The 13,540-nt window shown below is 64.4% G+C and overlaps 2 protein-coding genes across 2 annotated transcripts; one reads left to right on the top strand and one right to left on the bottom strand.

Annotated features, from left to right (window-relative positions):
* Nucleotides 1-1,679: 1,679 nt before the first annotated feature.
* Nucleotides 1,680-6,757, bottom strand: APEX1 (apurinic/apyrimidinic endodeoxyribonuclease 1). The gene is made up of 5 exons (XM_039498964.1): nucleotides 6,577-6,757; nucleotides 6,107-6,231; nucleotides 4,520-4,707; nucleotides 2,441-2,633; nucleotides 1,680-2,257 (listed from the first exon to the last, which is right to left on the bottom strand). Exons 2-5 carry the CDS (start codon nucleotides 6,165-6,167, stop codon nucleotides 1,743-1,745), a joined length of 957 nt encoding a protein of 318 aa, XP_039354898.1. The 5' UTR covers nucleotides 6,168-6,231; nucleotides 6,577-6,757; the 3' UTR covers nucleotides 1,680-1,742.
* Nucleotides 6,758-6,900: 143 nt separating this feature from the next.
* LOC120380656 (O-sialoglycoprotein endopeptidase) lies at nucleotides 6,901-13,012 on the top strand. The gene is made up of 11 exons (XM_039498577.1): nucleotides 6,901-7,100; nucleotides 9,129-9,248; nucleotides 9,396-9,571; nucleotides 9,681-9,776; nucleotides 11,198-11,247; nucleotides 11,376-11,454; nucleotides 11,567-11,632; nucleotides 11,816-11,906; nucleotides 12,229-12,304; nucleotides 12,656-12,754; nucleotides 12,832-13,012. The coding sequence occupies exons 1-11, from the start codon at nucleotides 6,980-6,982 to the stop codon at nucleotides 12,869-12,871; spliced, it is 1,014 nt and encodes a 337-aa protein (XP_039354511.1). The 5' UTR covers nucleotides 6,901-6,979; the 3' UTR covers nucleotides 12,872-13,012.
* The last annotated feature ends 528 nt before the right edge of the window (nucleotides 13,013-13,540 follow it).

Here is a 13,540-nt window from a genome sequence, read left to right as displayed (position 1 = left end):
GGTATGTAACGAGTCATGGGAGAGAAGTGTCCTGTGCGTGGACTGGTGTCTCCACCGGGCCGGGGCTGGATCCATCCCTTTGCTGGAGACGTGGGGGCCCCCTGAGGGTGTCCCTCTGTAGGACCCCAACTCCTCCTCGGCCCACGTGTGGCTGAAACAGCCGCGGATGGAGTAAGGCAACCCCTGTCCATGCCCTCCCCAGGGGCCAGAGGGCTCTGCCCTTTTGTTGCACCCCAACCCCCCCCTTCAGGCGTGGAGTTGGTGGGGCTCCCCCAGAGCAGTGGGGCTGGGATGGAACGTCCCACTGAGAGGCAGGGGACAGTTCTCCCCCTCCCACCAATGGGCTCAGGCTCTCTGCAGACTCAGGCAGCATCCGTCACACTCAGCGCAGCTCCCCCTTGCCCAGCCATTATTTCTGTAACTGGGAGCTGAGTGTCTGCAGGGATCCCTCCGTTCTGGGCTGTGATCTCCCAGGCAGGGACCCCAGTCCATCTCTGCCCCCCTTCACTCGCAGCTGAAAGGCCAAGGAGCAGCGTGAGGGTGAATGTCTCCCAGCCCCGCCTCACTCCCCGCCAGCGTGAGATGAAACACACCATCTCCTTTCAAAGCCTTTAATCAATGCTCTTCACAGCTCTGTGGCCCCCCACTGAGAATGGGGGGCTGGTCTCAAGGTGAGGCAGCAGCTTAATTCTACAGGTAAAAAATAGTTCCTGGGGTGAGGAATTCTCTGGGGGCTAGGATGGGGGGCAGCAAGAGGGGAGGCTGGTATATGGGGGGGGGTTCTTGGATGGCCCTTAGTGGGTACATTAGTCCAGGGGGGCTCTTCTCATGCGGGGGGGTGCTCCTGGCGTCTGGGACTGGAGTGTCACTGGGTGAATTTGGGGGTTCCGGGCTGAATTTGGCGGCTCATGGTATCTGGGATGGGGAGGGGCCAGGGCCCACAAATTGGGGGTTGAATCAGGTCTTATTCGGGGGCAAAGTCACCCCCGCTCATGGTGTGGGGGGCCCTTTCCCTCTACTCCCCCTGGCCTCACAGGGCCATATGGGGCACATGGGCCCAATCCCCTCTTGCTCACAAAGCCATAGAGGAGTGTACGGGCCACCCTGCTCACAGGACTACAGAGAGAGGGGGCAGGGCCATAGGGATCTCCCCACCTCATGCAGGGCCATACAGAGGTGTATGGGCCACTCCCACAGCTAGAGAGAGGGTGTTGAGCCCATACCTAGCTGTATGGCCCCAACCCTTGCTCACAGGGCTATACAGGAGTGTTCAGGCCATATCACACTGTATGGCCTCCCCCACGCAGAGCCATATAGGGCCACAAGGACCATATCAGGCCGTATGGCCCAACCACCCCCATCATAGCAGGCTGCATAGGCCACCCCACTCCCAGGGCCGTACAGGGGTGTTGGGACCATATTGGGCTGTATGCCCCCCGCCACCCCGCTCCCAGGGCCATACAGGGGTGTTGGGACCATATTGGGCTGTATGCCCCCCGCCACCCCACTCCCAGGGCCGTACAGGGGTGTTGGGACCATATTGGGCTGTATGCCTCCCGCTCCCAGGGCCATACAGGGGTGTTGGGACCATATCGGGCTGTACGGCCCCCCCACCCCCGCCCCGCTCCCAGGGCTGTACAGGGGTGTTGGGACCATATCAGGCTGTATTTCTGCCCCCTCCCAGGGCCATACAGGGGTGTTGGGACCATATCGGGCTGTATGGCCCCCCACCCCCACCCCGCTCACAGGGCCACGTAGAGAGTGATGGGGCAGTGGTCGCTGCCCATGGCCTGGGAGCGGATCTTGCTGTCGCACAGCGCCCCCAGCAGGCGTGTCGAGAGCAGGAAGTAGTCGAGGCGCCAGCCCACGTTCTTGGCGCGAGCGTTCATCATGTACGTCCAGAAGGTGTAGGCGTGGGGCGTCGTGGGGTAGAGGTGGCGGAAGGTGTCAGTGAAGCCGGCCGCCAGCAGCTCCCCAAAGCCCTGGCGCTCCTCAGGCGTGAAACCCGCCGACTTCTTGTTGCCCTTGGGGTTCTTCAGGTCGATCTCCGCGTGGGCCACGTTGAGGTCCCCGCACACCACCAGGGGCTTGCGAGCATCCAGCCCCCGCAGGTAGGCCCGGAAGGCAGCATCCCAGCGCTGGCGGTACTCCAGCCGCACCAGCCCCCGGCCCGCGTTGGGCACGTAGGCCGTCACCACGAAGTGCGAGGGGAACTCGGCCGTGATCACCCGGCCCTCCTGGTCGTGCTCCTCCTCACCTGCCGGGAGACACGGGGCACATGTCAGAGGGCAAAGGGGAGAGGCCACGGGTGTGGGGGGATGCATGGGCCACGGGAAAGGCCAGAGGGCCTGGCGGAGGCTGTAGGGGGCGCAGGGGGCCTGGCAGAGGTTGGTAGGGGGCACAGTGGGCAGGGAGGCTGGGGGAGGGGGCAGGTCCCTACCGATGCCGTAGGTGATGCTGAGCGGCTCAGTCTTGCAGAGCAGAGCCACCCCACTGTAGCCCTCCTTGGCGCCGGCGCAGGCCCAGTACTTGTGGGGGTACTCGGGCATCTCCCGCATCTCGGGGGGCAGCAGCTTCTCTGCACACTTGGTCTCCTGCAGGCACAGCACGTCGGGGTCCTCCTCACGCACCCACTGTGTGGGGAGAGCGGGGTCAGCGGGGCTGGGAGCCTGGAGACCTGGGGTCCCTCTCCAGCCTTGGGAGAGGAGTGGGGCTAATGGTTGTGGGGGGGTGGGCATGAGAGCCAGGATTCCTGGGGTCCATCCCTTGGGTACCGCATGATATCACAGGTGCCTCACTGCTCTCTAACTCTGCTACTGCCCCGCCCCCTTCTCAGGAACCCCCCAGACCCCTTTCTCTGGGAACCTCATAGGATGAGGAAGAGAACCCAGGTATCCTGCCCCCCAGCTTCACCCCACTTCCCTCCGGTTTATCCCTTCCCTCGGAGCACATGCGTCCTCCCTGCCCCTGGCTGTGGATCTCCGGCGCTGCTTGCTGGGGACCAGCCAGACCAGCAACAGCACTTTGAGACCAGTAAAACTGCTTCCACACTACGGACAGTCCCAGATCCAAAGGGGAATCGTTTCGTCCGACCGCTTGGATAGCACAGGCTGGAGAACCGCCCTGCAACAATTCCTAGCACAGAGCTGTTCAAAACTGCCAGGAATGGAGAATCCACCACGACCCTTGGCACATTGTTCCAAATAGTCACCTTCATTATTAAAAATGTCCCCCTTATGGCCAGGCTGCATTCGTCAAGCTTCAGCTCCCAGAAGTAAAAGAACCTCGGCAGCTACTCCAGATTCGTCTGTTTCTACATCCCGGAGTCGTATGCAGGCCCCAGCAAAGTCCTGCGAGCTCCTACCCAGCTGCTTCTCCGTCCTCACCCCTAAACCCGTCCCAGACTTCAGACCCATTTTAACGATCCCACTGGAACCAAACCAGGTACAAATCTGGCTGTGGACCAAGCTCAAGGGAATCAGCCATTCCTGAACCCACGTTAACCGTTTCAGCTTTTACAGCTGCAACATTTCCCCCCTGTCCAGCGGGATTTGGGGGATGACAAATGTCAATTTTGAGTTAAAATTTCATTCTGTGTTAGGAAAAGCAAACGTGTTTGGCGATTTAGGACCTCCCACCCCCTCCGGCCCCAATCCCCATTTACTGATGGAAATGTAACAGAGACAGGATGCCTAGGATTCAAATGGCCTGTTTTCCTCCTATTCTAGGACGTCCCCAGACGTCTCTGACTTTGGAGAAGAGTTAGTGAGTGCCGAAGGGCCCTAGGAGTCCGGGGCGGCAGCAGAGCGGGAGGGGCCACTGAGAAGCTCTGTATCTCTGACACTGGGTGACTTTTCCAGTGCACGTCCACGTTCCCACAGCCCTGCCGTTGTTCACTGTGCTCAACTTGGAGGCACAGAGCAGGAGAGGAAAATGGAATAAATCTAAAAATCCCAAATTTCTGGATTTGCAAAAAATCCCCAAATTGTGAATGTGGGAATCCAAACTCCAGGTGGAAAATTTGACCCATGAAATTCACTGCAAAATCCACCCCCACCCCGGAAAATTTTTTCTGCAGGGAAAAACCCCAATCCCTAACTCGGCTAGAGCATTTCTCAGCAGAGCTCAAAGGAGGTCAGGATCCTTATCCCCACTGCAAAGGTGGGGAAACCGATGCACAAGAAGGGGAAGGGACTGGCCCACGGTCACCTAGCAGGTCAATGGCAGAGCCAGAGAGAGAACCCAGAAGTCCTGGCTCCCAGCCCCACTGCTATAACCCACTAGACCCCCCTCCCCTTGCTGGGATAGAACCCAGGAGTCCTGGCTCCCAGCCCCCCCCTGCTGTAAGCTCTCTAGCTGTAGTCATTAGGATCTGCAGGGACGGGGTGGCCTTAGCCCCCGGCACCCTGGTACTCCCCACTGTAGACCAGGGCCCCAACCCGGGTGGTCCGAACTGGGGAGGAGATGCCTAGCCCAGCGAAGACTGGCAGAGCCCAGCGCCTGGGAGAGCCACTCCTACCTCCAGCCCCTTCTTCTTGACCCAGGCCCGGAGCCCATCCACATTCCACGACGTGACCTTCAGGGTGTACTTCTGCCCACCGGGGGAGGTGAGCTTGTTGGGTGGATCCTGGTACAGGATGGGGCCCTCTGCGATCTTCTCCTTGGGGCCCTTGGCTGCCCCCTTCTTGCTCTTCTTTGCCTCGGGCTCTGTGGAGGGGGAGAGAGAACGAAACTGGGACGTGACTGGGGGGGGTGCCAAGAACGTAAGACTGGCCCTACGGGGTCAAACCAAAGGACCATCCAGCCCTCCTAGCATGATGCACAAGAAATGATGGGGCGCGCCCAGTGGTGAGCTGCTGCCGGTTCGCACCGGTTCGCAGGAACCGGTTGTTAAATTTAGAATCCCTTTTAGCACCGGTTGTAAAGGGCTTTTAAATTTAACAAAAGCTCCAGCAGCTCCCTGCCCCCGACCCCAGCTCACCTGGCTCCAGCTCTGCCTCCTCCTCCGAAGGCTCCCCCTCCCAGCTTCCTGCCAATCAGCTGTTAGCGCAGGAAGCCGGGCTGGGCTGAGAAGGAAGGCAGCTTCCTGCAGGTGAGCTGGGGCGGGGAGGCACAAGGAGGGCTCTAGGCACCACGCGTCTGGCCCCAGCCCCGGCCCCCGACTCCGGCTGGCCGGCGCGGCTCTGGGCCGGCCCCCAGCTCTGGGCTGGCCCCCAGTCCCGACTGCAGGTCGGCCCCCGATTTCGGGCTGGCCCGCGGCTCTGGCCCGGCCCCCAACTCCAGCCCAGCACCCGCGGCTCCCAGCCCCGACTCTGGGTGGCACGGCCCCCATCTCCAGGCAGCGCAGTAAGGGGGGCAGGGAGCAGGGAGAGGGTGTTGGATAGAGGGCGGGGGGGGTGGATTAGGGTCGGGACTGGGGGCAGTCCGCGGGCAGGGACCAGGGGAATTGATTGGGGGCACGGGTCCTAGGGGGCAGTCAGGAAGGACCAGGGGTTGGATGGGGCGGTGGGAGGCAGTCAGGGGCAGGGGTTCCAGGGGCAGTGGGGACAGAGAGAAGGGGGGGTAGGATGGGGCAGGGGTCCCGGGGGCCATCAGGAATCAGAGGAGAGATTGGATGGGGCAGCAGGGGGCAGTTAGGGGACAGGGAAGGGGGGTGGATGGGGCAGGGGTCCTGGGGGGCGGGGCAGGAGTCCCGGGGGGCGGGAGGGCACGACCCCCTCATGGGGTGAGGAGGAGGGAACCGGTTGTTAATATTTTGGCAGCTCATCACTGGGCGCGCCATGGCGCCGTGCCACGGGGAGCAGGGAGGGGTTGCTGTGCCACGCGGGGAGCAGGGAGGGGGCACCGTGCTGCGGGGAGGCGGCGCCATGCCGCGGGGAGCAGGGAGGGGGCGCCGTGCCGCGGGGAGCAGGGAGGGGGCGCCGTGCCGCGGAGCGGGAGGCGGCGCCGTGCGCGGGAGCGGGAGGCGGCGCCGTGCCGCGGGGAGCGGGGAGGGGGCGCCGTGCCGTGGGGAGCGGGGAGTCGGCGCCGTGCCGCGGGGAGCGGGGAGGGGGCACCGTGCTGCGGGGAGCGGGGAGGGGTTGCTGTGCCGCGGGGCCACGGTTACCTGGGGCCTCGAACTCGTCCGCGCTGTCCACATCCTCTGCCTTCTTCCCCCGTTTGGGCATCTCCCGCCACCAGCTGGGCCCTGCACTGAGGAGCCGACACCGCCGAGCCACGAGTCGCAGGATCCTGTGGGGGGGGGAGCGGGCGGACACAGGGCAATCAGTACCCAGCACTCCACAGAACCAGGGAGGATGGGCCAAGTGCCCATTCCCGCTCCCCAGCCAATCACAAACCTTCTTGCATTAGTCACCCGCTCCTTGGCCAATCACAGAGCTCCGTGTACAATAACCCCCCGCTCCCTGGCCAATCACAGAGCTCCGGGTACAATAACCCCCCCCCGCTCCCTGGCCAATCACAGAGCTCCGGGTACAATAACCCCTCGCTCCCTGGCCAATCACAGAGCTCCGGGTACAATAACCCCCCCCCCGCTCCCTGGCCAATCACAGAGCTCCGGGTACAATAAACACCCACCTGCCGGGCCAGTCGCAGCGCTCCCGCGCACTCAGCCCCCTCCGCCTCTCACCGCCCGGCTCCCGGCCAACCAGGCCCCGCTCCGAGCCCCGCGCGCCCCACGGCCCGTCCGGGAACAAAGCGCAGCAGAGCCCGATCGGGACACGTGCGGCAGGGTCACGTGCCGGGGGAGGGGCGGGGCTAGAGCGTCGCGCTGTCACGTGCCGGAGGCCTGGGGCCGCAGGGGACTGAGGGGGACGGGAATGGGCGGGGCTCCCGTGTCACGTGCGCAGGGAGGGACTAGGCCCTGCGGTGTCACGCGGGGGCAGGAGTGGGCGTGGCCACAGCGCTCCGGTGTCACGTGCCGCGCGAGGGGCGGGGCTCCGCTCTGAGGCGGGAGCGGGAGGCCCCGGGCTGCCCGGCCATGCGCGCGGTGACGGTGCTGGGGCTGGAAGGCAGCGCCAACAAGGTGGGGGCGGGGCTGGTGCGGGACGGGCGGGTGCTGAGCAACCCCCGCCGGACCTTCGTGCCCGCGCCGGGCCAGGGTGAGCCGGGCCCCCCGCCGCCGCCATCCGCCCCCGCCCGGGCCCCCAACCCCTAACCCGCCCACAGCTTCCCCATCCCGGGCCCCGCCGCCATCCGCCCCGCCCCCTCCCGCCCCCCAACCCCCGCCCCGGGACCCCCGCCCGCCATCCGCCCCCGCCCCCATCCCGGGACACCCCGCCCGCCATCCGCCCCCGCCCGGGCCCCCAACCCCTAACCCGCCCCAGCTTCCCCCATCCCGGCCCCCGCCATCCGCCCCCATCCCGGGACACCGCCCGGGCCCCAACCCCTAACCTGCCCCAGCTTCCCCATCCTGGCCCCCAACCCCTGCCCCGCCCCATCCCGGGCCCCTCCTGCCGCCATCCGCCTCCTCCCGGGCCCCCAACCCCTAACCCGCCCCAGCTTCCCCTATCCCGGACCCCCAACCCCAGCCCTGCCCCATCCCGGCCCCCGCCGTCATCCGCCCCGCCCGGCCCCCAACCCCTAACCCGCCCCAGCTTCCCCGCCATCCGCCCCCTCCGGGACCCCGTCCGCCTCCGTCTGCCCCCACCCCCTCCCGGGTCCCCAACCCCCTCCCGGTCCCCGGCCCCTCGTCCGTCTCCGTCTGCCCCGGGCCCCCTCGTCCGCCTCCGTCTGCCCCCGCCCCATTCCGGACCCCCGCCATCCGCCCCCCCCTCCCGGGCCCCCCCCCCTACCCCGCCCACAGCTTCCCCATCCCGGCCCCCGCCATCCGCCCCTGCCCCCCCCGGGCCCCTCGTCCGCCTCCGTCTGCCCCCGCCCCATTCCGGACCCCCGCCATCCGCCCCGCCCCCTCCCGGGCCCCCAACCCCTACCCCGCCCACAGCTTCCCCATCCCGGGCCCCCGCCTCCGGGACCCCGTCCGTCTCCGTCTGCCCCCTGCCCCATCCCGGACCCCCGCCTCCCCATCCCCTACCCGCCCTGGCCACTCCATCCCGGGCCCCCTTCCACCTCCGTCTGCTCCCGCCCCTGCCTCGCCCCATCCCCCGTCCGCCGCCATCCCCGTCCATCCCCTTCCTGCCCCCGTCCTTACCCATCCCTACCCCGCCCCATCCCGCCCATTCACCCCAGACTGGGCCCCCTGTCTGCCCCCTTGTGCCCGGGACCCCTCCCCACCCCGTCCGCCCCATTCCTCCTCCGTCTGCCCCCATCCCTCTACCCCGCCCAGGGACCCCCGGCCGGGCCCCGCCAACGTTAGCCCTCCCCTTACCCCCCCCAGGGACCCACTGTCCACCCAGCCCCTGTGCCCCTACCCTGCCCCAGGCCCATCCCGTCCTTACTCATCCCCTTCGTCCACCCACAGTGCCCGGGACCCCTCACCAGTCCCCGTCCGCCCCAGCCCCTACCCCCCCGTCGGGCCCCTCCCCCGTCCCCTTCTGTCCTTATCCCTTCCTCCTCCATATGCCCCTCCAGACGCACCCCCATCGCCCCTGCGCCCCGCCCCTGCCCTGGGACCTGTTGCCAGGCCTCCCCATCCTCACCCATCTCCCCCTCTGCCCTGGGATCCCCCCAGCCTCTCCCCGATCCCCATCTCCCCTGCACTCCCCCAGGCCTCCCCATCCCAGGCCCTGCAGGGATCCCCACCAGGACCCCCTGTCCTTACCCAGTCCTCCATCCTTCATCCATCTGCCCCCCTGCCCTGGCACCCGCTTCCCCCCCAGAACACCCTCCTCCCCCTGGACACTCTCCCCCCGGGCCTCCCTGTCCCAAACCCTGCCAGGATTCTCTCTGGGACCCCCCTCCCCAAAGCTCCCCATCCTCCCCCCCGGGTTCTCTCTACTCTCTGAGTCTGGCCCCTCATCCAGCCCCCTCGCCAAGCCAGGGTGAATCCAGGCTTCCTGATCTCCTCCTCCCCCCAAACACACGTCCCCTTTCCCCACCGCTCTGGGCCAGGATGAGTCTGGTTCCCTCCTCCAGGCCCCCCACATCCGATCCCTTTTATTCCCCCACCCACCCACCCCCGCATTTGGTCCTTGCCGGCCCCACCCCCTGATGCTGTCTCTCTGGGGCAGGGTTCCTGCCAGGGCAGACAGCGAGGCACCACCGGGGCTGTGTGCTGGCCGTGCTGCGGGAGGCTCTGCAGGAGGCAGGGCTGGAGCCCGCAGATGTGGACTGCGTGGCCTACACCAAGGGTGAGTGGGGTGGAGCCTACACACAGGGTGAGGGGGCGGGCCCTGTGCCCGGGGTGAGTGGGGAGGCTTGGGCGGGCCCTGCGCCCGGGGCGAGTGGGGGTGTGGGGACCCCCAAGGCCCCGTGCTGACCCTGCACTCTCCCTGCAGGCCCTGGCATGGGCGCCCCACTGGTGACAGTGGCCGTGGTGGCCCGGACGTTGGCCCAGCTCTGGAACAAGCCCCTGCTGGGTGTCAATCATTGCGTGGGCCACATTGAGATGGGCCGGCTGATCACGGGCGCCCAGAACCCCACCGTGCTGTACGTCAGCGGGGGCAACACCCAGGTAGGGCTGATGCTTCCCCTCCTCCCTCCCCAGCACCACACTAGGCCCCCACCCAGGAGATCCCAGCAGCCCTGTACATCCCCCCCCCCACTCTGCTTCTCTTGCCCAGGTCATCGCGTACTCGGAGCGCCGGTATCGCATCTTCGGGGAGACCATCGACATCGCTGTGGGCAACTGCCTGGACCGCTTCGCCCGTGTGCTCAAGGTGAAAGGGCAGTGGGGAGCCAGAGGGTTGGGAGTCAGGACTCCTGGGTTCTATCCCTGGCTCTGGGGGTGGGAGTGGGGTCTAGTGGTTAGAGACAGTGGGGGAGGGGGGGAATGACTGGGAGTCAGGACTTCTGGGTTCTATTCCCATTAAGTGAGTCACCCAGAGTTTGTCCGTTACCTGATTGTGGCACTTCAACATTAACAAGTTTTTTGGTATTTAATTTCCTTGCTTTTTAAAATAAGGTGTCAGCCCTAAAAGAAATCTTCCCCAATCCCCCTGGTTCCTTCACTAGCAACATTTAGCGACAGCAACATTGGAGAAATGTCGCCTCAAAATTTTAAGTCACATGACTCCAAGTTCTGGTGTGTTTGGGGTGAAGTTTTCATTTTAAACGCAAGGGGATTCCAGATTAGTGTTGGTTTTATGCACACGCTCGTCGAAAAATACTCAGTGCAATTTTAAACGTAACCTAAGTTTTTTGGAGTGGAATTTCCTTGCTTTTTTCCCCCAAGGACAGACAAATTTTCTTAGTTTGGTTACTTTTTAAACAAACTCACAATTTTATTCTCTTTATAATCCAAGAATACTGTACAAGATCAGACGATATTTAGCATATAACTTGCTTTATATAAGACTTGAAATCAATCTCTATCACAAACATTCTATAGCCTTCCATTTTTAAAAAACCTCACACCCAATTGCCTGGATTTCTTGTAAAATCCTTTTCTTCCTTGTGGCAGGAGCAACGGAAGATGAGGTTTTCTGGCATGGAATTTGCTTGCTTTTTAAAGAAAACAGTAACGTTTGTTCTCCTTCTCCCTGAAATTGCGGAAATTAAATGCCGAAATCTAAGGTTAATGGTAACTTTACAGTCAAACATTTCCAACTAAAGCCAGCATAAAATTAGATACTTTTGTCAAAGAATCTGCGCTCACTTAGTTGGAGATTTGCATTCATTTTAACATTAATCTCAGATTTTTGGCATTCAGTTTTCTGCTTTTAAAAGCCAGGTGCAGGCTGTGGGAATCTTCAGCACTCACTGAGGTTCTTGGCCTGGAATTTCCTTGTTTCTTTGCAAGTGAATCGGAAAATGATTGTGAGATTTAGCAGGAAATCAATATGGAGGTTTGGCAAAGGAGCCCCAGGCTTTGTTCCCCTCTCTGTAGCTCAGAACTGGGGGGACCGATTTCACCTGAATCCCCCTGCCCTGAGCCTCGCTGCAGGAAAGGTTTTGGCCTGAAAGGAGCTGGTGTCTTCAAGTCGTCCCATTTCCCCCCGTCCCCCCCCGAACGGACCAAAGCAAAGTGTGTGTGTGTGGGGGGGGTCACCGTGGGGCCTGGGGGGCTCGGAGGTTGGGATGGGGCCTTCTGGTACCCCCACATCCAGCCTTACCCCCCTTTGGTGTCTCTTCCTCCTAGATATCCAATGACCCCAGCCCTGGCTATAACATCGAACAGATGGCGAAGAAGTGAGTGGTACCAGCTCCGGGAGGGGCCTGGGGTCCAGGGGGCTGGAGCAGGGCTGGGGGCAGGACTCTGGGGTTAGACCCCTGGCTCTGGGAGGGTCTAACAAAGTCTCCTCCCCCCACACCCCCAGGGGACAGAAGCTGGTGGAGCTGCCCTACACAGTGAAGGGAATGGATGTCTCCTTCTCCGGGATCCTGTCCCACATAGAGGTGAGGAACCCAGAGGTCCTGGCTCCCAGCCCCTGCTCTGCCCACTAGCCCCCACTCCCCTCCCTAAGCCGGGCGGGAACCGGGCACCCTGAACCCCCTCTCTGCCCTGTAGGAGGTGGCTCACAAGATGCTGGCATCAGGAGAGTGCACCCCGGAGGATCTCTGCTTCTCTCTCCAGGTGAGGAACGGCCCAGCTCAGGGCACTGTGGGAGCTGTGGGGAGGGAGTGAGGAGGGGCAAGGGGGGTGGGGGCTGCGGGTCGGGAGTGAGGCGTGCCGGGGGGGCCGCAGAAGCGAGGAGCGCTGGGGGGGGGCAGCGGGTCGGGAGCGAGCGGCACTGTCCTAGCTGCACTGCCCCCCCAGGAGACGCTCTTCGCGATGCTGGTGGAGATCACGGAGCGGGCCATGGCGCACTGCGGCTCGCAGGAGGCTCTCGTCGTGGGCGGTGTTGGCTGTACGTGCCGGGACCATGGGGGGGGGGGGGGGTCACTGCATGGGAACCCTGCCTCCCCCCCGGTCCCCATACTTAGCCCCCCCTGCTTCCCCACTCGCCCCCTGCCTCCCTCCCCCCGGGGTCGCTGCCCTAGGGCCGGGGCTCGCTGGGCTCTCCCCTTCACACCTGGCAGGCGCAGCCTGGGGCTAGTGCCTGGGCTCAGCTGAGGCCATCACAGCTCGTGTCACTTGTGTCCTGTGACTGGGGTCTCCGCTTGAAACCTTCCCCTCCCCAGGTGTCACCAGCCTGGCCCCCCCCAGCTCTAATCCTGCCCCTCCCCCAGGTAACCTGCGGCTGCAGGAGATGATGCGGATCATGTGTGCGGAGAGGGGAGCCAAGCTGTTTGCTACGGATGAGAGGTACCGACTCCCGCCAGCTTGCCCTGTGGAGCTGGGGACCCAGCAGCCCCTCAGCCCGCCTTAGCTTGGTGGGAGCGGTGGGATTATCCCTCCAGACAGTAGCTCTTGGATTCCCCTGGGAGATTCTGGGCTATGGTGCTTTAGGGCATTGGCCCTATGCCGGAGCCAGGAGAGAACCCAGGAGTCCTGGCTCCCAACCCCCCACCTCTCCTCTTTAACCATTAGACCCTACTCCCCTTCCAGAGCCAGGGACAGAACCCAGGAGTCCTGGTTCCCAGCCCCCTCCCGCTCTAACCACTAGTCCCCATGCCGCGCTGCCTGCAGGAGGTCTCATCTGCCCCCCGTCCCCAGGTTCTGCATTGACAACGGGGCCATGATCGCGCAGGCCGGCTGGGAGATGTTCCGCACGGGGCAGGTGACGCAGCTGGAGGATTCATGGATCACGCAGAGGTAGAGGAGGGGGGAGCGAGGGGGGAGGCACCAGCCATGGGCCAGCCCCCAGCCCCCTGACTCTCTTCTCCCCACAGGTACCGGACAGACGAAGTGGAGGTGACCTGGCGCGATTAACCCCTTCCCTCCCACGCGAAGGACGGGCCCCAGAGTGGCTGCTGCCCCCGCGGGGCCCGTGCAGGGCAGGGTGGCCGCGGCTCAAGGGCCCTGCGGGCTGGAACTCAGCCTAACACACAATAAAGACATTTGCTTTTGTAAGGGGGATTCCTTTCCTGAGCCCTGGGGGCTGGGCAGGGAGCAGCCTCTGGGCCTGGCCCCAGCCCCTCACCGGGCCCCACTCAGCCTGAAACCCGCCACTGGGGCAATGAGTTGGGGTACTCAGCCTGCCTACCGTGGGCTGCAGGTCAGAGCTGGGGGGGACCAGCAGAGCTGGGGTGGCAGGGGCTGCGGGTCAGGAGTGAGGGGCACTGGCAGAGCTATGGGGGGATAAGGCTGGGTTAGATGGGGCTGTGGGTCAGGAGTGAGGGGTACTGACAGAGGGGGAGGGGGGTCAGGGATGGGCTGGCAGGGGCTGAAGGTTGGGACTCAGGCACCAGCAGAGCTGGGGGGCAGCCCAGGGCTGGGCCGGCAGGGGCTGTGGGTCGGGAGTGAGGGGCACTGGCGGGGCCGGGCCGGCAGGGACTGCGGGTCGGGAGTGAGGGGCACCGGCAGGGGCTGCGGGCCAGGAGTGAGGGGCACCGGCCGGGCCGGGCCGGCAGGGGCTGTGGGTCGGGAGTGAGGGGCACC

The sequence above is a fragment of the Mauremys reevesii genome, linkage group 13, assembly GCF_016161935.1.
Source record: "Mauremys reevesii isolate NIE-2019 linkage group 13, ASM1616193v1, whole genome shotgun sequence".
Taxonomy (NCBI): Eukaryota; Metazoa; Chordata; order Testudines; family Geoemydidae; genus Mauremys; species Mauremys reevesii.
This window is presented reverse-complemented; position numbering and strand designations above follow the sequence as displayed.